Below are 23,253 nucleotides of genomic sequence, written 5' to 3' on the forward strand. Positions count from 1 at the left end.
TCACTAGATACCACAGCCACAAAGTCATCATTATGGCTAAACCCCTGGCCATTTCTACAATGTATCTTCTTACAATCATTCTAACCCTAACTGTAACCCTAATCGTAACCACACTGCGAACCCTACGCCTAACTATAGCCTTAAATGAAGACCAAAAAGCAAATTTATGTAGACAATTTTGACTTTGGGGCTTTGAATCTTACTTTGTGGCTGTATTGTCTAGTGGAAACCGAGATCCTGGGAGAAGGCCGAGTCGTGACGTCATGATTATCTGTCAAGTGAATGTCACGAGGGCATCGAAAGGTGAGGTGAGACTGAAGTAAAGAAGAGGTTGTTATTTCATTTGTTTTTAGATGAAGGGAGGTCATTGGCGCCGCCATGTAAGTGTCATATAATAACGTAGCTAGCTATATGTATTGAACAAAAATGTATGATTGGTCATATACAACTAACTATTCCTGTTATAATTTTTTTAGAGAGAGCTTGAGTCCATGTCCAGAGCTTGATAGCTAGCTCAGCTAACCCACATTTGATATGTTTTGGCAGTGAAGATAGCTAACGTTAGCTAGCTAGGTTAGTTAGCCTCTGTGGCCTGGTTGGCTATCCAACATCATACTAGAGAAAGAATGTCCATTTAAAAAGAGTTAGTTAACATAATCCTTGTAATATCCTGCTTAATGTACTTCATGAGAATAGTAGATAACTAAATTAGGCATAATTTCTATTACAAAGAAGACATTGGTTTTGTACAACACTATACTCATTATAATATAGTTAATATCTCTTTAGCAACAAAAACACATGGCTAAAGATCATACAGTAAGCTATTTAGGCCCTGGGTAATGTATTGTACAAAATACAGTACAGTATTGGCCAAGTGCTCCCTAGTAAGGCCTATATCAGAGGAGTTTATCTTCAACAGGGTGTACTAACTCAAATGAATCACAAGGTGTAGCTAATTTACAGCTACAATAAACTATTAGCTAACAGAACAACATATAGCCTAGTCCAGGGGTTCTCAATTTTGGGGGGACCAGGGATCCCATTTTGTGATAGAAAATTCATCAGGGACCCCCTCATAATCATAACACAACAGGAGTGCGATAAAAAATAGTCTACAAGGAGTTTTACTATGACATCTGCAGTGCATGGCTGGATGAACCAAGTCTCGGCCTGGAGAGGAAGTTTTGCATTGTTCAAGCAAATGTTCTAAAATTCTACATATTTTTCCATGAGGCAGGTTGTTGCCGCTTTAACGCTAATATGCTACAATTCTACACATTTAGCCATGAGGCAGAGAGAAAAGTTTTAAGCCTTAAATTACAGTGCATTGATGTGAAAATAAATACATGTTTTGAGTTAAGAAATGTTTAAGTGGTGGAGTACTGTGCCTACCAATATCCCTTTGAGCCTCCCAGGCCCATGTTGCCCAAGGTTAAGAACATAATATTACATTGTATTACACACTTTAAACTTATTTCACAGATCCTTTGGCCAAAAGTTGTTTCATCTGTTAGTAATATTCATTTTTCATGTATTTTCATTTTGAGGTCTAGCTGCGAACCCCCTGCAGACCCCACTTTGAAAACCCTTGGCTTAGCCTAATATCAGGATTTAAAAGCTATAGTCTGGGAATCTGTTTAGTTGTTTAATTCTCAAAGAATATAGCCTAAGATAGCTACATTTGAGCTATAGTGTCCACCTCAATGTACATATTTTGTACCCCTAAAACTGCAATGTTGGTTAAGGGCTTGTAAGTAAGCATTTCACTGTAAGGTCTACCTACACCTGTTGTATTTGGAGCATGTGACAAGTAAAATTGGATTTGATTTCATACAGGGCAGTTTGCCAGTCCTGTGGAGGTAGAGACGGGGCTGCACTAACCCACAGAACACAGCCACGGTGATGCAAACACTGGGAACAATTCCGCTATATTTGATAATCAAACAGGATGAAAACAACTAGTAGCAGGACATAGATTACCGCCACATATGGTAGTCATTAGAGTCAAAAGGATCCTAAAGACCTTCATGTTATTTCCCACCTTCCTCTTTCTCTCCCTGGGCCCGGGTTATTTAAGAGCCTTGAGAACTGAGAGGCAGCAAAACAACATCACCAAAAAGAATCAGGAATAAGACCAAGGTCCTATAGTATGGTACATGAGAATAGAAGATACCAAAGACCACATAATTAACCACAACTACAAACCAAACTAAACCACTACACTACACTTTCACTTTAAGAAAACCACAGGGTGGACCACCGCCAGGTAGTGCTCTGCACAGACAGAGCACTGGAACAGGGGACAACCAATCCAGATAAAATCCCACATGAAGGATGGCACTTTTCCAGGGATGTTAACCCCCATAACAGTTGTATACATTATCTATGCAGTGGAGGATCTCAGTCATGCTCAACTTGAGTATGGAGATTTCTGCAGCCAACCCAGAGTCAGTCAAAATCAGCCACATCACCCAACCGTTAACAGGAAGGTGAACTACAAAGTAGGAGACTTGGCAAACAGTATACAGTACGTTCAGAAAGTATTCAGACCCTTTGACTTTTCCCACATTTTGTTACGTTACAGCCTTATTGTCACGCCTTGGTCTTAGTATTTTGTGTTTTCTTTAATTATTTGTTCAGGCCAGGGTGTGACATGGGTTTATTGTGTTGTCGTATTGTTTTTTTTTGTAGGCATTGGGATTGTGGCTGATTAGGGGTGTGTCTAGCATAGGCTTGGCTGCCTGAGGCGGTTCTCAATCAGAGTCAGGTGATTTTCGTTGTCTCTGATTGGGAACCATATTTAGGTAGCCTGGGTTTCACTGTGTATTTTGTGGGTGATTGTTCCTGTCTCTGTGTTAGTGTTCACCAGATAGGCTGTAATAGGTTTCGCGTTTCGTTTGTTGTTATTAAGTTATTTCATGTATCGCTTTTCTTCATTAAAGAACATGAGTAACCACCACGCTCCATTTTGGTCCGCTTCTCCTTCAACTGACGAACGCCGTTACAGAATCACCCACCACACCCGGACCGAGCGGCGTGGTAACAGGCAGCGACAGCAGGAGCAGCGGAAAGAAGAACTGGAGGCAGCGAGAGCTGAGAGACGCTGGTATGAGGAGAAACAACAGCGACAGCAGGAGCTACAATATCGGGACTACACTACTTGGGAGGAAATAGACAGGTGGGTGGTCGACCCAGAGAGAGTGCCGGAGCCCGCCTGGGATTTGCTGGAGCAGTGCGAGGAGGGTTATATGAGAATGGAGTTGGAGAGACAGTCACGACGGCGCAGAAGAAAGTCCGTGAGTCAGCCCCAAAAGTTTATTGGGGGGGGGGCTCAGGGAGAGATTGGCAGAGTCAGGAGATAGACCTGAGCCAACTCTCCTTGTAAATCGTGAGGAGCCAAGGAGGAGACCAGAGCCGGTGTTAGAGGTGAGCGAAGCAGAGACTGTGAAGGAGTTAATGGGGAAAGTGGAGGAGAGAGTAATGAGGGAGTTGCTAGCTTGGTGCTTTAGGTACAAGATTCGTCCGACGGAGTGTGTCGGGGATTTGATGGCACCTGGGTCAGCGCTCCATACTCGTCCTGAGGTGCGTGTTAGTCGGCTGGTGAAAATTGTGCCAGCCTCACGCACTAGGCCTCCTGTGTACCTACCTAGCCTTGCACGTCCTGTGCCAGCCCTGCTCTCAGGCTCTCCAGTACACCTTCACGGTCCAGTCCATCCTGTGCCACCTTCACACACCAGTCCTCCGGTGGCAGCTCCCCGCACCAGGCTTCCTGGGCGTGTCCTCGATCCAGTACCACCAGTTCCAGCACCACGCACCAGGCCTTCAGTGCGCCTCGCCTGTTCAGCGCAGCCAGAGCCTTCCTCCTCTACAGCACTGCTGGAGTCTCCCGCCTGTTTAGCGCAGCCAGAGCCTTTCTCCTCTCCTGCGCTGCCGGAGCCTCCTGCCTGTTCAGCGCAGCCAGAGCTGCCAGCCTGCATGGAGCAGCCAGATCTGCCAGACTGCATGGAGCAGCCAGAGATGCCAGTCTGCATGGAGCAGCCAGAGCTGTCAGCCTGCATGGAGCAGCCTGAGCTGCCAATCTGCATGGAGCAGCCAGAGCTGTCAGTCTACATGGAGCAGCCAGAGCTGTCAGTCTGCATGGAGCAGCCAGAGCAGCTAGATCCGCCAGTCAGCCATGATCTTCCAGATCTGCCAGTCAACCAGATTCTTCCAGATCTGCCAGTCAACCAGACTCTTTCAGATCTGCCAGTCAACCAGTCTCTTCCAGATCTGCCAGTCAACCAGACTCTTCCAGATCCGCCAGCCAGCCAGGATCTGCCAGAGCCAACTACCTGCCTGAGCTTCCTCTCAGTACTGGGCTTCCTCTCAGTACTGGGCTTCCCCTCAGTCCCGGGCTTCCCCTCAGTCCCGAGCTGCCCCTCAGTCCCGAGCTGCCCCTCAGTCCCGAGCTGCCCCTCAGTCACGAGCTGCCCCTCAGTCCAGTGGGGTTCTGGGTGAGGACTATTAGGCCATGGTCGGCGGCGAGGGTGGATTATACCAGGACGCGAGGGGGAGGAACTATGACATTTATGGAGTGGGGTCCACGTCCCAAGCCGGAGCCGCCACCATGGACAGACGCCCACCCGGACCCTCCCTATGGTTTTGAGGTGCGTCCGGGAGTCCGCACCTTGGGGGGGTTCTGTCACGCCTTGGTCTTAGTATTTTGTGTTTTCTTTAATTATTTGTTCAGGCCAGGGTGTTACATGGGTTTATTGTGTTGTCGTATTGGGTTTTTTGTAGGCATTGGGATTGTGGCTGATTAGGGGTGTGTCTAGCATAGGCTTGGCTGCCTGAGGCAGTTCTCAATCAGAGTCATGTGATTTTTGTTGTCTCTGACTGGGAACCATATTTAGGTAGCCTGGGTTTCACTGTGTATTTTGTGGGTGATTGTTCCTGTCTCTGTGTTAGTGTTCACCAGATAGGCTGTAATAGGTTTCGCGTTTCGTTTGTTGTTTTTGTTATTAAGTTATTTCATGTATCGCTTTTCTTCATTAAAGAACATGAGTAACCACCACGCTGAATTTTGGTCCGCTTCTCCTTCAACTGACGAACGCCGTTACACTTATTCTAAAATGGATTACATTTGTTTTTCCACCTCATCAATCTAAACACAATTCCCCATAATGACAAAGTAAAAATAGGTTTGTAGAAATGTTTGCAAATTGTTTTAAAAAAAAGTAAACATTAAAAATATTACATTTACATAAGTATTCAGACCCTTTACTCAGTACTTTGTTGAACCACCTTTGGCAGCGATTACAGCCTCAAGTCCTATTGGGTATGATGCTACAAGCTTGGCACACCTGTATTTGGGGAGTTTCTCCTATTATTTTCTGCAGATCCTCTCAAGCTGTGTCAGGGTGAATGGGGAGTGTTGCTGCATAGCTATTTTCAGGTCTCTCCAGAGATGTTTGATTGGGTTCATATCCGGGCTCAAGCTGGGCTACTCAAGGACATTCAGAGACTTGTCCCGAAGCCACTCCAGCGTTGTCTTGGCTGTGTGCTTAGGGTCATTGTCCTGTTGGAAGGTGAACCTAAGCCCCAGTCTGAGGTCCTGAGTGACCTGGAGCAGGTTTTCATCAAGGATCTCTCTGTACTTTGCTCCATTCATCTTTCCCTCGATTCTGACTAGTCTCCCAGTCCCTGCCGCTGAAGAACATGCCCCCAGCATGATGCTGCCACCAACCGTGCTTCACCGTAGGGATACTGTCAGGCTTCTTCCAGATGTGACTTGGCATTCAGGCCAAAGAGTTCAATCTTGGTTTCATCAGACCAGAAAGTCTTGTTTCGAATGGTCTGACAGTCTTTAGGTGCCTTTTGGCAAACTCCAAGTGGGCTGTCATGTGCCTTTTACTGTGGAGTGGCTTCCGTCTGGCCACTCTACCATAAAGGCCTGATTGGTAAAGTGCTGCAGAGATGGTTGTCCTTCTGGAAGATTTTCTCATCTCCGCAGAGGAACTCTGGAGCTCTGTCAGAGTGACCATCAGGTTCTTGGTCACCTCCCTGACCAAGTCCCTTCTCCCCCGATTGCTCAGTTTGGCCTGGTGCCTAGCTCTAGGAAGAGTCTGGGTGGTGCCACTGTGTTCTTGGAGACATTCATTGCTGCAGACATTTGTTGGTACCCTGCCCCAGATTTGTGCCTTGACACAATACGGTCTCTGAGCTCTATGGACAATTCCTTCTACCTCACAGCTTGGTTTTTGCTTGGACATGCACTGTCAACTGTGGGACCTTATATAGACAGGTGTGTGCCTTTGGAAATCAGTGGTGTTCATCTCCTCTTTGGTTGTAGTTTGGCTCGTCTGAAAAATACACCTGGGAGTATCTGTGGACATGAAATCAAAATAGTGGTCAGGAATTTCCAGTCTCTGAAATGTAATTTAAATCACATTATACTGTAGGTGAAAAACTCATTACAGCCGGCACACCACCCACGTTGCTTCCTACTGTGTCCCTAACTGAGTTCTCAAAGATTGCCATCAGACATTTTCATTGGATATTGACAACATGAAGCCAAGTACATTCTTAAAATATATGGATGTACTCATTGTGTACCTTAAAAAAATAAAAATATCTGTCAAATGTACATTAATCTTAATCTTTGAGTTGGAGTGCATTTCACAAGTCAAACAAATGCAAATGTTTTGAGACAAAATACGATAAGGAGCCATGATACAAAATACTCTATTCTGCTCGAATTAATCATTTATTATTTTAAAATATTTGAAACTCAATCAAACCTGGGCTGATGGAATGCTCTTCTCTTTAGTCGTGATACATTGTTGTTTTTTTTCTTTCTTTTTTTTTTGGTTTACAATCTGTTGCATTTGACACAGTCCACCTATGTTAGTTTGTGTGTTTATGTTCATGCAGCCACTGGCTCACGTCACCACGTCACACAATACTATAGCTAATAAGTCATGCAAATACAGTATGTTAGCATTACAGGACCAATATCCATAATGTAAGTCTGTTTCTCTAATATGATCAATCTATTAGAGTTATAAAAATTCTGCACAACAAGTGCTACTCAGATCTTGACTCTCTATTCTTGCTCTACTTTTGTTTGTCCCCCTCCAGGTCTGAAGATGGGTGCTCTTTCTCAAGTCATATTTTCTCAGCAGTCAAGTATAGAGCTCTTGACTATTCTTCTGAGGTGAGTTGACTACTTAGGCCTTTCCCCTCTATCTGAAGCCTGTGTGTTAGCCAATGATTTATCCCCTGTTTATTATTTTTAGTAAACATAAATTAGTGTTGTATATTGTTACCAAACTTCTTATTTTTTATTGCTTCCATTGCAACAGTCAAACTCAATCGAGTACAACTAAACTATTTGAAATGATTTATTCAAGGTATCATTTTCGGCTTCGCCTTGTACCTATAACTGCAGCCATGCTGAAAAAAGTAGTTTACCTTGCCATCTCGTATAAAATTGCTTTATTTGAACCTTGGTCTGATGTTATATTGCATCGTTGTCTCAATCTATAGGCTTCTACTAGTCTCAAATTGACCATGAACTGGCTGGCCCTGCCAATGCCCTACCATCTGGGTAGAAGTGACCTCTACCCCCACACTGGTAACCCCCCTGAGGTCACCTACAGGAAACCATGGAGCAGAGGTATGTTGAGTTACTCTTTTTAATTACTTATCTACCCGAATACCCAGCAGTTGGCCCTATTCCAAGGTTTTTCAATGTAAATGCTTCAATTATATATGGGCCAACATAGATTTGTATTATTATGATTATCTATAGGAAGGAATCTAAACATTTACATTATTGCATCAGCAGTGGTTAGATAAGGCAAGTTTTTCCTATTCCATGTTTTGACAGGGAATGTGATTTCCAACTGCAAACTGTTTGTCAGTGGATCTGTACTAGATGACTTGGGCATTAAAGGACAACCAACATACTCTCTTGAGAAGTAAACACTTAATTTGAATATATGTATATAGGCTACTGTACATCTACAGTATGTGTGTTGAAAGACAATCCAAATGCTTAAAGTTCAGTTTACACCTGAGAAGTTACTGAAGGATTGTATGCGCTACATTTGACAGGGTTTTCTTATCATGATGTCATTTTTCAGGTTGAGTGTTAGTCTGACCCAGATGAGAGTGGATCTTCAGGAGGTGATACCGAGCTCCAACCCTAACTCGCAGCTTGACTTAGATAGAGATGAAGCAGCGTGGGTCCTGCGAGAGGCTAGGAAGGACAAGGGACACTTTCTCTGTAATGAATCCTTTAGCAAGAGCACAGGAGAGAAAATAAGCCCAAGACATCAGCGTGATGGTCAGTTCATAACATAATGCTTCAATGCAAATATTCCTACACTGTGTATCAGACAATGTTATTTTCCTGTTATTGGATGAATAACAATGAAGAGGAAAATCCCTTGGAGTTATTTTGAATTACATATCCAGCGATATCCTGTCCTAAGGTATCTGCTATAAGCAGTGTATGTCAGTAGAGGTAAGTTAAAAGAAACAAGTCGCAAAATAACTATGTGGACATGTACTGATATAACCAAAACTGTATTTGCCTCTCAGATCTTGTCATGCCAGAGGAGGTTCTGTTTGCTGATCACTTGCCACAGTTCAGGAAACATCTGCCCTCCATGAAAGCCAAGTTGTCCAGACTGAGGAATCTGCCTGTGTCAGATCCTCTTCTCAGCTCCACTGGAGGCACCCTGTCAGAGGAAGCTATATTCAGGTTGGCAACAGTATTGGGGTCATTTCAGTGAACTCAGTAAGGGAATTGGAATTAAATTCTTAATCATCCTTATAGAAAACCATGGGCAATTTTCAATTAATTAATGATATTTTAATTCATGGTGGTAATATACAGTTGTCTTTGTTGTGTAGTATTACTTAATGATCTGTTTTTGTTTTGTAAACTATTTAATGTCAATTGGGCTTTCAGGCACTGTGTGGCCTATGAGGTACCCCTTGATGCAGAGACGGAAATCTCCAAAACCTGTTCAAACACTGAAGAGGACTTTAGCAAAGAGTCGTTGTTGAATGAAGAGGTCATTTATTTGTATTATTATTATTATTATTTTAATGTTTTATTAACAACAAATGCAACAAAATATAGTCATACTTTGCAACACAGTATGCAAAACAAAGACAATCTTTATACACAGGGTATACACATTTAAAGCTACAATATGTAACTTTTCTGGCAACCCAACTAAATTCACATAGAGGTCTGAAGAAGCGGTAGATCTGTTCCATGTGTGCTATTTTTATGCTTCCCGTTCTTAAGTTTAATTTTTGCGTCTTTTCCATAACCAAAAATATTGTCGTTTCAGCTGTTTGAAGCTGGTGTACAAAGCTAAAAATAAAATATGTTTTGCAGCGGTTTAGATGGTACAATGATACTCTACACTATGACTGCTCGTTTTGTCACATAAACTGAAATTAAGCGACTATTCAAATTTTAGCAACCAGGAAATGGTGGAGTGATTTCTGCGTAGTGCATCTTTAAACAAAAATACGTACGGCTTCACAGGCATTTAGGGTTCGCTTTGCTTTACCATTTTTAAAATTTATTCATGCAGCATTTTAAAGTAATTTTCTTGGCTTTTCTTTAGCACTTGCATTTACAGTGCCTTGCGAAAGTATTCGGCCCCCTTGAACTTTGCGTCCTTTTGCCACATTTCAGGCTTCAAACATAAAGATATAAAACTGTATTTTTTGGTGAAGAATCAACAACAAGTGGGACACAATCATGAAGTGGAATGACATTTATTGGATATTTCAAACTTTTTTAACAAATCAAAAACTGAAAAATTGGGCGTGCAAAATTATTCAGCCCCCCCCCCCCTAAAAAAACCTTAGTACAAATACAATCATAGAGAATGAAGAGATGATCATACAAGACACTGAGGAGGAAGATTTTATAACACATCTGTTTAGCAAATAGTTACCAGATTGTATAAATGATTCAATGTTATTCCTTTCTTATAGTCTCTGATGTTACCTGTTGAAATGGACACCTGCACACCCAAGAGGGAAGATTGCCTCCCTTTTTCAAATATTCCTAAACTATTGAATGTTGTACCTGAATTGATAGAGGAGCGAACCTCTTGCCTGGATATGCTCACTAAAGGTGGGGGGGTAACTATATCTATGAACAGCATTTACCGTGTAGAATGACTGTAATTGAGGCTCATCACAGAGTTCTGTGTCATCTGTTTATTTAACCTTTAGCCAGTTAAGTCACTGAGAAGAAATATTCCTTACCAATAACAACCTGTTTTACGTCCTTTCTTTCAGCAACTCCCCCAGATGCACTGGAGTCAGTAGACATATCCCAGTTTGAAGTGCCAAGGCTGCCAGTCAATGACTCTCACTGTGAGATTAATGACATGCTGCTGGATCTCAAGTCATCAGGTACAAAACTATCCCTTTACTATAGATCTTACTTTACTGTAGATCTCCCTTTACTGTTGATCTCACTTTACTGTAGATCTTACTTTACTGTAGATCTCACTTTACTGTAGATCTCACTTTACTTAGATCTTATTTTACTGTAGATCTTACTTTACTGTATATTCTCATGATGTGTCAAGAGTCAATAAATCAACAGATTGGCTACATACACTGTACAACTTTATTATTGACATATGGTATAACCAAATAAATGTGTGAATTATTAGAATTTCCACCCCCTCCTATCAGATCACTTGGTGTTGCCTACTCAGATGGAATGGACCTACCCCTCACTCCCTCTCCCAAGCCCAACCTGACCCAGCTCTGTCTGGCCTCCTCACAACTCCCAGCTGAGCAGATCTCTCCACTCTATAGATAGTAAGTCACCTCTTGACCTTTCACCAGTGTGAGAGTGACTAGAGAGATAATACCATATATTTTTCATATCTGGGGTACATTCCTTGGCTTGTTCTACCACTGAAGATGTGGCCGCTTATATCAGGATACAGGATCTAGCAACCTGCAATGTTGTTTCTTCTGAGATTCCATCACTAAGTGTGCTGCACCATTTACACAGTACATCATATCTCTATATATGGCTCTGTAAGCATGCCACTAAGTGATGCAGCGTGCCACTAAGTGATGCAGCGTGCCACTAAGTGATGCAGCGTGCCACTAAGTGATGCAGCGTGCCACTAAGTGATGCAGCGTGCCACTAAGTGATGCAGTGTGCCACTAAGTGATGCAGCGTGCCACTAAGTGATGCAGCGTGCCAGTAAGTGATGCAGCGTGGCACTAAGTGATGCAGCGTGCCACTAAGTGATGCAGCGTGCCACTAAGTGATGCAGCGTGCCACTAAGTGATGCAGAGTCTCATGGGGCTGGTGATTGTCTTGTAGTTATTTTGTGTCTGAGAAAAATCAGGAGGAGATGGAAGAGGCACTTTGGAGGGCAGAGAAGCACCTTGACATGGTAGTGGGCTTTCTTTTGGCAGGTAAGAGCATAGTACTGTAGTTGGATGAGATGTGTGACATAACAAGACTTATCACAAATTACAATATGCACTGTTACCAGTTCACAGTTACCTACGTTCCCTCTGTCACACCTCCTTTGCCTGCATTCATGCTGCATTTTGCACATTGCGTTGTTAGCAGCAGTGCATTACTAAGAATACATTTTCTTCTCTTTGCTAAATGCTAACAGAGCCTCAGAAGTCAGAATCCGTTGTGCAGCTCCAGCCTTTGACCGAAGTCTTATTAGGGATTGGTCGGGACAACTCTGTGAGACTCGATGAAGGAAAGGAACTATCACTTCTGGGAAAAAACTCACCAGAACTTATAGGGATGTATGGGAATGGTTCCTCTGACTTCACTGAGAGTATGATGATCTCAGACCAACCCCACCTTATGGAGACATTGAGCAGTATCATAGAGGACTTCACACTACTATCACCCTGCCAGATGGACAGTAAGTTTGACTGATCTATAAAACTATTGTCCCACTGCAGTATTGCTAGCTACCTGTCTAGGTAACTTTGTAAATTCTTTCAAAGCGTGAAACTTATTGAGGATGTTGTGTTATCTTGTTTTACAGATATATTGAGGGAATCTGTAGATGACTCTGGTAAGTTTAATATCAGGCCGATATATGAATCAGTTTATTACCATATAATATAATAATCACCTTGCTGCCGCTATCTTCCGCAGTGCTTCAAAATACATTGACAAGGTGTATAATATGGCTGCAGCAAAGTTCTGGATCTTGCTCCTCTCTCTGTCCCTAGAGTTGTCAGGCCCACCAAGTGAGATCAAAGGCAGGTCTATCCTGAAGAATGCAACGCCCATGGTTGTGTCGTATCATCAGGAGAGAGAGGGAGCTGGGAACACAGTCGTTTCAGCACCAGTTGTTGCCACTTCCCAGGAGAGAGAGAGGACCGGGAATGTGGCCCTCACAGCCCAAGCATCTACTTCTTCCCAAGAGAAAGAGAGATCTGGGACTGTGGTCTTTTCAAAGCAGGCTGTTTCAACTTCTCGTGAGAAAGAGAGAGCTGGGAGTGTGGCCATCTCAGCAGCACAGGCTACCACCACTACTTACCTGGAGAAGTTAAACCATGCCGTTAGACCTCAGAAGAAGGAGGGTTTACCTGACCAGAGAGCTAATGTATCCAAACTCCCAACCCCTAGACCCAGTGTGAGAGACCGTCACATGAGTCTCCCAGTGGCTAAACCTCAGAAGGACTTAGACCCTCTGTCCACTTTCATGATGTTAAGGGCCCAACAGAGAACCTACGTCTCGGTGTCGACTCAGAACCATACAAGCACCCCAGGTAGAGTATTAAATAGATACAATATGATATTTTACTGTCCATGTTCATGGTAATTCACCATGACAAGCAGGATTCACAGCAACATGGGTTTGTGAGATTATTTTAGGCCCTCTAAGCATTTAACTTATTAAATAAGTAAGTGAGTGATTTTCAGTGGCACAGGTGGAGCAGCAGACACCACAACCACCTACGACAGAAATGAGGCCTGGCTTCGATGTAAAGCCTGTTGCCTATGCAGTCACAGGAAATGACATCAGAGACCCTGAGGAAATCATTCAGCCTGTCCTTGAGGACAGACATAACAGCAAAGTCATACACGTCCAAGCCACAGGTACAGTGCAGTACTGTGGTTCACATTGAACTAAATAATCCTACTAAATATGTTCACCTATATTAATAGCTAAATACTGTTACTAAACATTTACATAGCTACAGTATATTGATAACCAAATGCAGACAATGCTGTGAAAACTGATTCCATCGTCCCCTAACCATGAGCAGGTTGGCAATTATTGTGATGACTCATGTACTGAAGGCAGCTCTGCAGAGTGGTCACTAGCTGGCACAGCCACAATGTCCTAAAATATTTTTTTAAACCTAACCTTAACCACACTGCTTACCTTATCCCTAACCCTAACCTTAAATTAAGACCACTTCATGAATTATTACGATATATAGTCAATTTGGACTTTGCAGCTGGCCAATCTAGAGGATATCACTCAGCTCTGCCTCCAGGACAAGATTCATCCCAATAAACATCAAGCTGCTAACCATGTCACACGTCCAATTCTGAGCACAGTTACAGCCGCCTCCCCTCCCTCTATGCTGCAGAGAGTCAGTTCTGGGCATACAGAGAGCTGCAGGCGTTTGCTCTGCCCTGCCTGTCCAGAGCCAGGGAGTTGGGACTGACCAACACAGCCTGTGGAGACTACAGCACCCTGTACCCGGACCACACACGTTTCCTACTGAAACAGCAGGAGAAGGAGCTCAGCATTCGACAGGGCCAGGGTGAGACACACACACACACACACACACACATTTACCAAACACAACCAGTCAGGCATCCATCATGCTTGGACACTGGTGTATATATGTGTTGGCTTATTCTGGCGTGTTCTTCCTTGACTTTCCATTTGTTTAGTAGATTTCTGATAAACCATGTTTAAGCCACGATTGAAAGGATTAAAGTAATACAAATTAAGGTAATAATATACTGCAGCCTAGTAATTGAATCTGAACGTCTCATTTTATGGCCTGACATATAGAAGAAGTTGTTTGATGTTGTGTTACAGACCCAGAGGCTTTGTTTAACAATGTGGCACTGATACATGTCCTTGTGACAGTGAAGGACCTGCTCTTCAAGTGTGACCTCAGCACTGCAGTGGGTCAGTATACAGGAGTTAAATGTCACCTCCAGCAGCACACTACTATTCAACAATGCTTTTAATTGATCGCAAACCACGGTTTTGTCCTCTATACATCTGGAATTCCCCTCTTTTTGGTTCTGTAACAGAGTACCTATCCAAGGCCACAGAGGCCTGCGCGGGGCAGAGTCTGGACAAGCTGGTGAGAAAGCTGGAGATTGTTCTATATCTCAGTCAGAAAAAACAAGAGGCCAACCCTAAGATACTGGAACTGCAGGAACAGCTGACCACATGGGTGCAGAGCAAGAGCAAAGGGGTCCAAAACTCCAATGTGAGTTTTCTTTCCTATCAAAATGCATATGGATATGAAAATAAAAAGTTGCAATTCATTCAACATGACAGCTAAAAGGCACGATAGGATCTACAGTATGTGAACTTCACCACAAACCCGACTACGTTGTGACAATTGTCACAATTGATGACTGTAGTATTTCAGAGGTAAATACGTTTTATATTGTAGGTTCTGGTGATAATAACAATGGACTTGGACTGTGCCAGAGCAATGCTCATTAAAGCCCTGAGCCAAGTCACAGGTAAGGAAACTTTATCGCTTCTCTCAGACTTGACCTAATATTGTCTAGTTTGTATTACTCAGTAATGCCAATTCCAGCAGACATGGCCTGTTGCGGTGCATTTATCTTACACTTGCTCACGTTTTTTATTTAATTGTCTTATGCAAATTTACTTTACTAATCAGCCCCAACCTGTGTGTGTGTGTGTGTGTGTGTGTGTGTGTGTGTGTGTGTGTGTGTGTGTGTGTGTGTGTGTGTGTGTGTGTGTGTGTGTGTGTGTGTGTGTGTGTGTGTCCCAGGTGATAATGTAGCTGCAGTGTATCCTGAGGAGAGTCGAAGTAAGCTGGAGGGTTCGAAAGTTCTAGATAGGCGAGTATCTCCCAAAACTCTATTTATACATTCTTCTTTTGTTTATTGGAACTCCTATTGAGAAATTATACTGTCATGCCTTCTCCCTTCTCCCAGCCTGCAGCATAGCTGCTGTGTGGTGGTGTGTAGTCAGCACATGGGAGCAGACTTCCCCTGGGACTGTTTCTCCCTGGTGGTGGAGTACAGCAACACAGAACACTCGCCCTGGGCTGCCATCTGCACAGAGAGGAACATCACACACATCACCTTCCAGACCAGGATACCTAATTCCTCTGGTTTGTATTGAACTCAGCTGGAAGATGATTCTTTTAAATGGTGTTAATTGCTTCTTGGCCATTTCTCATTAAATTCTGAAATGATCGATCAATTATGATAATCGAATATATTTGTAGAGCCCTTTTTACAACAGCAGTTGTCACAAAGTGCTTATACAGAAACCCAGCCTTAAACCCAGGAGAGCAAGCAATGCAGATGTAAAGGCACTATAATAATAATCTCTCCTTTCACCAATTTCCATTTGTGTGTGCTTGCCTGTCTGTGTTTGTATTAATCCATCAGTGAGTGACCCTGAGTCTTGGTCCCTGGAGCAGAGTGTCCCCTTCGTGTTGTTTGTGACCGAGGGTCTGCTCAGCTGTCCTCTGTTGCTTCAGATACTGGAATCAACGTGGGTCTTCTTTCCACTGAATCATTTTAAGTCACTTCTGAAATCCGTTGACTTTATTGGCCTTATTTATTGGAGTAGGTTTGAGGATGTGTCTCTTTGTTGCAGGTGTAATATGACTGTATTGGAGAGGAGCCATTCTCAGTCCTTGCAGATGCTTGGAGGGACTCACCACTATGCTGTGATTACAGTAGACGAAAGCACTGCAGTCATCATTCAAGTAGGTCCTCCTGGCCAGTCTCATTGAGGAGAGAGCCATGCTCTGTCTCTCTTTAGAATGATCTTATCCATTGTTTAGTTGTGTCCCAATAAATGTTCTTCGAAAGAATGTCTCTCCACCAAAATGGACTATATGCCCATGGCCTTCTCCCTTCATACACTCCCCTTTCTATCCTATTATTGCATTGTTGAATACCACATTTCCCAGTTAATAACACTTTTCTATCTGTTTCTGTCTCATATCTAGAAGAACTGTAGGTTAAGACATTATTCTCAAACTGTGCATATGTGTTCTTTGCTCTGGTCTCCCCCATCACCAGGAGCAGGAGGAGCTGTGTCAGGAGCGGGCCTGTGAGAGTCTAGTGATTCGACTGACTGCTCTGTCTCTGCAGTACAGCTGCTGCTGGCTCATCCTTCACTGCCAGCAGGACTCTGGGTTAGTACTCACCACCAACGCACACACATTTCCCATAGAAGACATTTTTTAGTTGTCTTTGTGGTCGTCTCTGTGGGTGTAGGTTGACCAGTGAGGGCTTCAACAACCTGGTATTGGTCTACTCCTCTCTGGTGCTGTTTGGCCTCAAGACTGAGGACCTGGATGTCAAGGTAAAATACATTTAATCTCTCATCAAAATCAACCATGCAAGTCTGATACAACATTTCTATGAATGCTTTGCTGACTTATTTCTCTCAATACCAGGTGCTGATTGTATCAGAAGTGGTGGACATTGCCAAATGGATCTGCCAGATAGCCTTCCATACACTGCTGTCCAGTGACAGAGATCCTCTCAGCTACCTGGACAGAGAGTGGCTTTCTGTGATTTCCTCAAAGGTGACTAGTAACTACTGTAGTCTTACCAAACTGCCTTTTTATCTCTCAGTAGCATGTGGTATTTTCATCCTTTCCACTGCTATTATTATCATTTGGTTCAAGTTATTAATCAACCTACCGGGGTGATTACAAACACGACAGGAACAAGGTCATCCACATGTGTTGATTCCATTTTTTTTGATACTGTAGAACTTTGTTCTAAAGCTGTATCCGTACCCATTGGATGCAGTGATCACAATACAGTGGCTATATCAGGGAAGCCAAAGTTCCAAAAGCTGGGCCTAAAATAGTGTATAAGAGATCATACAAAATATTTAGCTGTGACCCTTATGTGGATGATGTTAAAGAAATGTTGTTGGTCTGATGTGATTAATAAGGAGCATCCAGACACTGCACTTGATGAATTTATGAAATTGCTTCTTTCAATTATTGATAAACATGCACCTGTTAAGAAACTCAATATTAGAACTGTGAGGGCACCATTGATGAGGGTATGGAAAAACTGTACGGTTGAAAGTGATGTGGCAAATATGTCTGGCTGCACATCTGACTGGCTGACTTACTGCAAATTGAGAAATTATGTGACTAAACTCAACAAATCGAAGAAGAAACTGTATTTTGAAGCCGAGACTAATTGTATAAAAAAATTAAATTAAATTATGGGCAGAAAGACAAATTCAACTCCATCTTTCATCAAATCAGATGGTTTATTCATCACAAAACCATTTGATGTTGCCAATTATTTTAATGATTACTTCATTGGCAAAGTGGGCAAACTTAGGCAGGAAGTGCCAACAACGAACCGTGAGCCATCATACTCATGCATAAAAATACAAATAATGAAAAAAAAGCATTGCAAGATAGAATTTTGGTTGATTCTTTTTGACTAACCTCCTGGCATTGACAACTTAGATGGAAAGCTACTGAAGATGGTAGCTGACTCTGTAGCCACTCCTATCCGTCATATCTTTAATCTGAGCCTAGAGGAAAGTCTTTGTCCTCAGGCCTGGAGGGAAGCCAAAGTCATTCCGCTACCCAAGAGTGGTAAAGTGGCCTTTACTAGTTCTAACAGCTGACCTATCAGCTTGCTGCCAGCTCTTAGCAAACTATTGGGAAAAATTGTGTTTGACCAAATAGAATGCTATTTCTCTGTAAACAAATTAAGACTGTCAGCATGCTTATAGAGAAAGGCACTCAACATGTACTGCACTGACACAAATGAATGATGATTGGTTGAAAGAAATTCATATGAAGATTGTGGGACCTGTACTGTTAGATTTCATCACAGCAGTTGATATTATTGACCATTAACTGTTTTTGAGAACTTATGTGCTATGGCTTTTCAACCTCGGCCATACCGTGGATACAGAGCTATCAATCTAATAGAACTCAGAGGGTTTTCTTTAATGGAAGCTTCTATAATGTCAAACATGTAAAGTATGGTCTATAGCAGGCAGGTCTCTAGGCCCTCTACTTTTTTCTATTTTTACCAATGACCTTCCACTCGCATTAAACAAAGCATGTGTGTCCATGTATGCTGATGAGTCAACCATATAAGCATCAGCAACCACAGCTAATGAAGTCACTGAAACCCTTAACAGAGTTGCAGTCTGTTTTGGAATGGGTGGCCAGTAGTAAACTTGTCCTGAACATCTCTAAAACTAAGAGCATTGTATTTGGTACAAATCATTCCCTAAGTTCCAGTCCTCAGCTGAATCTGGTAATGAAGGGTGCGATCCAGAACAAGTTAAGGAGACTAAATGACTTTGTGTTACCTTAGATTGTAAACTGTTATGGTCAAAACATATAGATTCAATGGTTGTGAAAATGGGGAGAGTTCTGTCTGTAATAAAGAGAATCTCTGCTTTTATAACACTGCACTCCAAAAAGCAAGTCCTGCAGGCTCCAGTTTTGTCTTATCTTGAATATTGGCCAGTTGTGTGGTTGAGTGCTGCAAGGAAGACCTAGTTAAGCTGCAGCTGGCCCAGAACAGAGCGGCACGTCTTGCTCTTCATTTTAATCAGAGGGCTAATATAAATACTATTCATGCCAGTCTCTCTTGGCTAAGAGACTGACTGCATCACTTCTTCTTTTTTATGACAGACATTGTGTTGAAAATTCCAAATTGTTTGCATAGTCAACTTAAACTCATCTCTGACACACACACTTACTCCACCAGACATGCCACCAGGGGTCTTTTCACAGTCCCCAAATCCAGAACAAATTCAAGAAGGCGTACAGTATTATATTGAGCCATTGCAAAAACAACACCACACGTCACAACACCTCTCCCCTATTTGACCTAGATAGTTTGTGCGTATGTATTGATATGTAGGTTACGTGTGCCATTTTTAAATGGATCTAGTTCTGTCCTTGAGCTGTTCTTTTCTATTAATGTTCTGTATTATGTTTCATGTTTTGTGTGGACCCCAGGAAGAGTAGATACTGCTTTTGCAACAGCTAATGGGGATCCTAATACCAAATGAATGTAGTTCATTTCAGAGTGCTGTATAAAAGTGCCGATTTCATCATTTAGTTAATTAATGATGGAAGCATACAGTTTACACAGAGGGAATTAGTTGTCCCAGTGGAGGGTCTGTGTGCGAATGTGTTTGTATGTGTATTTGCTCTTGTGTATTTGGATGTACAGTACCAGTCAAAAGTTTGGACACACCTACTAATTCAAGGGTTTTTCTTTATTTCTACTATTTTCTACATTGTAGAATAATAGTGAGGACATTAACACTATGAAATAACACATATGGAATCATGTAGTAACCAAAAAGTGTTAAACAAATCAAAATATATTTTATATTTGAGATTCTTCAAATAGCCACCCTTTGCCTTGATGATAGCTTTGCACACTCTTGGCATTCTCTCAACCAGCTCCATGAGGTAGTCACCTGGAATGCATTTCAATTAACAGGTGTGCCTTTGTGGAATTCCATTCCTTCTTAATGCGTTTGAGCCAATCAGTTGTGTTGTGACAAGGTAGAAAATAGTAAAAAATAAAGAAAAACCCTTGAATGAGTAGGTGTGTCCAAACTTTTGACTGGTACTGTGTGTGTGTCTTTTTGCGTGTGTGTACGTGTTTGTTTATTTGGTCTCACCGGCTGCTCTTCCCTTATGTCTTCCCTCCAGGAGGAGAGGTGCCTCTTAGGTTTCCCCTGTGTGAACCCTTTGGTGGCCCAGCTGATGTTGAGTAGGGGCCCCTCTCTCCACTGGCTCCTGGGGGCCTCCCTCTCCCAGCTGAAGGAGCTGCTCCCTGAGGTCCCTCACAAAGTTGTCAAGGTGACCTGGCCAGCCATCTCCTCTCACGAGTTTCCTAGTCTTGTCATACATCTTGCCTTCATTGGGAAAAAAATATGGGGTTGTCTCTTACTTTTTTGTATATTACAATGTAGATGTATGCGTTTTCCATATGCTATGGAACATCTGCATCCTCATCATTCCGAACTTTGTCTTCAGTTATGTTTTATCAGCCAAACTCGGTGATGGTGCTATATTGATAATACAAACTTGAAATAATTATCTTCCTTCTTATTTCAGCTCTTCAGTGACACCACGTCTCTGTACAAGCTGACTGCGGCTGCCTCCTCCACAGAGTCTCACACTGACTTCACCCATCAGAAAGACCACAATAGCCCCACTGAGCCTTGGGCCACAAGCAGAGACAATCAATACACACACACCGACACTCATACAAGCCGCAATTCACACGCCGACTGCAACCGTCACATACACCGCGACCCAGAACCATTCAACTCCATCTGCTTCCTCGCTGGCTCCCCCAGTGCTGAGAGTGTAGCGGGGAGCTTCTATGAAGAAAGCTCTGTCATGACCAAGGAAGACGGTGCAGACTTCCAGGTGGACTTGAGTCCCTCCTTCGCCGCCCAGCAGGCCCCTTTTCAGCACACCTGGAGCCACAACCCATGGGAGGTAGAGGAGAGCAATGAGCTGAAGTTTGTAGGCTGGAATAGAGGAGGAGAGGAGTGGACGGGCAGCGCACCCCTGCACCAGGAGTCCTGTGGCTCCCCCAGAAACTACGCGCCAGAAAATCAATTTCCGATGGGCCTCTCATCCTCATTCAGCTACAGCACCAACACACAGAGACCAGCGTACTCCGACAACCAGATGTACTCGTTCTCTACAGTAGGGTACAGTGACCGGCTGCACTACCCTGATGTCAGCCACTACCCCAGCCTGGCCTCGCCTAGAGGAGCTCTGGCATGGGGGGGCAGTAGCAGTGGCAGACCCTACAGCACTGCCCTGGGGAGGGGAGACATGAGTGTGTCACCTGACTATGGGACCAGTTACAGAACGGGGATGGAGAGGAAGAGGAGAGCAGAAGGCCCAGAGATGGCTGGCACAGGTGAAGACTGAGAGTAACATGTTTAGAGTGCTGAGAAATCATGTTTGCATTTAAATAGGTTTTTAGAGAACTCCTTTAGTCATTTGGAAAAGTTCCAAAATAGCCTGAAGTGTGAAAATAACATAATTATTTATGTAAATGTGAGCAATTACAAGATTATTTTGTCATGTTCATGTATTTCACTCTTCTTATTTCCCCCCAGTTTTAACGCCATTGAAGAGGGGAAAGCTCAGTTATGAGAAGGTGCCAGGCCGTAGTGATGGACAGACAAGACTAAGGTTTTTCTAAAATGTCTCATATTTATGAAGTGGCAAAATAGTAAGAATGACCTGAATGAACAGAAAACTCTTAAAACTTACAAGGATAGAATCCTGTCAGTCCCTTGCCCTGTCTACAACTAGTGATATTCAGTATGTAAGAAATACAGGTACAGTGCCTTTCAGAAAGTATTCATAACCCTTGACTTATTCCACATTTTGTTGTGTTACAGCCTGAATTCAAAATGGATTACTTTTATTTTGTTTGTCACCCATCTATACACAATACCAGATAATGACAAAATGAAAGCGTGTTTTTAGAAATCTTGGGAGTCAATACTTTGTAGAAGCACCTTTGGCAGCAATTACAGCTGAGTCTTTCTAGGTAAGTCTCTAAGAGCTTTCCACACCTGGAATGTGCAACATTTACCCATTTTATTTATTTCAAAATTCTTCCAGATCTGTCAAATTGGTTGTTGGTCATTGCTAGACAACCATTTTCAGGTCTTGCCGTAGATTTAAATCAGAAGTATAACTTGGCCACTCAAGAACATTCAGTTTCTTCTCAGTGTCTGGTGGAAAGCAGACAGAACCAGGTTTTCCTCTAGGATTTTGCCTGTGCTCCATTCAGTTTCTTTTTTAATCTGAAAAACTCCCCAGTCCTTAACTATTACAAGCAAACACATAACATGATGCAGCCACCACTATGCTTGGAAATTTTGAGAGTGCTACTCAGTAATGTGTTGTATTGGATTTGTCCCAAACATAAGACTTTGTATTTAGGACATAAAGTGAATTGCTTTGCCACGTTTGTTTTGCAGTATTACTTTAATCACTTGTTGCCAACAGGTTGCATATTTTTTAATATTTGTATTCTGTACAGGCTTCCTTCGTTTCACTCTGTCAAATTGGTTAGTATTGTGTAGTAACTACAATGTTGTTGAGCCATCCTCAGTTTTCTCTTATCATAGCCATTAAACCCTGAGCGGTTTCCTTCCTCTCCGGCAACTGTGTTAGGAAAGACGTCTGTATCTTTGTAGTGACTAGGTGGAGTGACTAGGGATATTCAATGTCTTGGTTTATTTTATTTTTTACCCATCTAACAATAGGTGCCCTTCTTTGCGAAAACCTCCCTGGTCTTTGTGGTTGAATCTGTGGGTGAAATTCACTACTCGACTGAAGAACCTTACAGATAAATTGTATGTGTTGGGTTCAGAGATGAGGTAGTCATTCACAAATCATGTTAAATGCTATTATTGCACACAGATGGAGTCCATACAAGTTATTTAGGCTTGCCACAACAAAGGGGTTGAACACTTCTTGACACAAGACATTCCAGCTTTTCATTTTAAATGTTTAATTCCACTTTGACATTATGGGGTATTGTGTGTAGGCCAGTGACACAAAATCTCAATTTAAACCATTTAAAATTCAGGCTGTAGTAACATAACATTTCTAAAAAGTCAAGGGGTATGAATACTTTCTCAAGGCTCTGTAATATACCATAGGTTCTTGAGTGTTTTATAGGACACTATTAAATGTTCAACTGTTAGGAAAATAATCATACATTTTTGTTTAAGTTGTTTTTTAAATAAAAATGTTGTGAATCTTTTTATAAGAAGGATGCGTGTAGACAGTTTTGTGTAATTTTGGCTTTTACAAATTCATATAAAAATATGACGTTAAAGATACTGAAATGTTGTCCTCTATCTTTATTTGCTTTTGCCAGAACATGTTAAGCATTATATCAGGACCATGAACAAGACAGGATTAATATTTATGAACTCAAATGAATGTATGTTAGTA

General features: G+C 42.5%; 2 protein-coding genes across 2 annotated transcripts; both read left to right on the forward strand.

Annotated features, from left to right (window-relative positions):
• Nucleotides 1-286: 286 nt before the first annotated feature.
• Nucleotides 287-8,470, forward strand: LOC124036107 (protein shortage in chiasmata 1 ortholog-like). The gene is made up of 5 exons (XM_046350252.1): nucleotides 287-380; nucleotides 7,123-7,198; nucleotides 7,531-7,660; nucleotides 7,874-7,964; nucleotides 8,130-8,470. Coding segments are annotated over exons 1-5 (519 nt in total). The 5' UTR covers nucleotides 287-378; the 3' UTR covers nucleotides 8,350-8,470.
• Nucleotides 8,471-10,331: 1,861 nt separating this feature from the next.
• On the forward strand, nucleotides 10,332-21,751 carry LOC124036106 (protein shortage in chiasmata 1 ortholog). The gene is made up of 21 exons (XM_046350250.1): nucleotides 10,332-10,437; nucleotides 10,726-10,854; nucleotides 11,375-11,469; nucleotides 11,679-11,942; nucleotides 12,069-12,098; nucleotides 12,259-12,801; nucleotides 12,956-13,132; nucleotides 13,633-13,809; nucleotides 14,094-14,186; nucleotides 14,315-14,496; nucleotides 14,686-14,758; nucleotides 15,037-15,106; nucleotides 15,203-15,381; nucleotides 15,665-15,770; nucleotides 15,876-15,987; nucleotides 16,307-16,422; nucleotides 16,505-16,592; nucleotides 16,687-16,818; nucleotides 19,960-20,109; nucleotides 20,368-21,190; nucleotides 21,393-21,751. Exons 2-21 carry the CDS (start codon nucleotides 10,754-10,756, stop codon nucleotides 21,476-21,478), a joined length of 3,597 nt encoding a protein of 1,198 aa, XP_046206206.1. The 5' UTR covers nucleotides 10,332-10,437; nucleotides 10,726-10,753; the 3' UTR covers nucleotides 21,479-21,751.
• Nucleotides 21,752-23,253: the final 1,502 nt, after the last annotated feature.

Source organism: Oncorhynchus gorbuscha, linkage group LG05 (genome assembly GCF_021184085.1).
Source record: "Oncorhynchus gorbuscha isolate QuinsamMale2020 ecotype Even-year linkage group LG05, OgorEven_v1.0, whole genome shotgun sequence".
Lineage (NCBI taxonomy): Eukaryota > Metazoa > Chordata > Actinopteri > Salmoniformes > Salmonidae > Oncorhynchus > Oncorhynchus gorbuscha.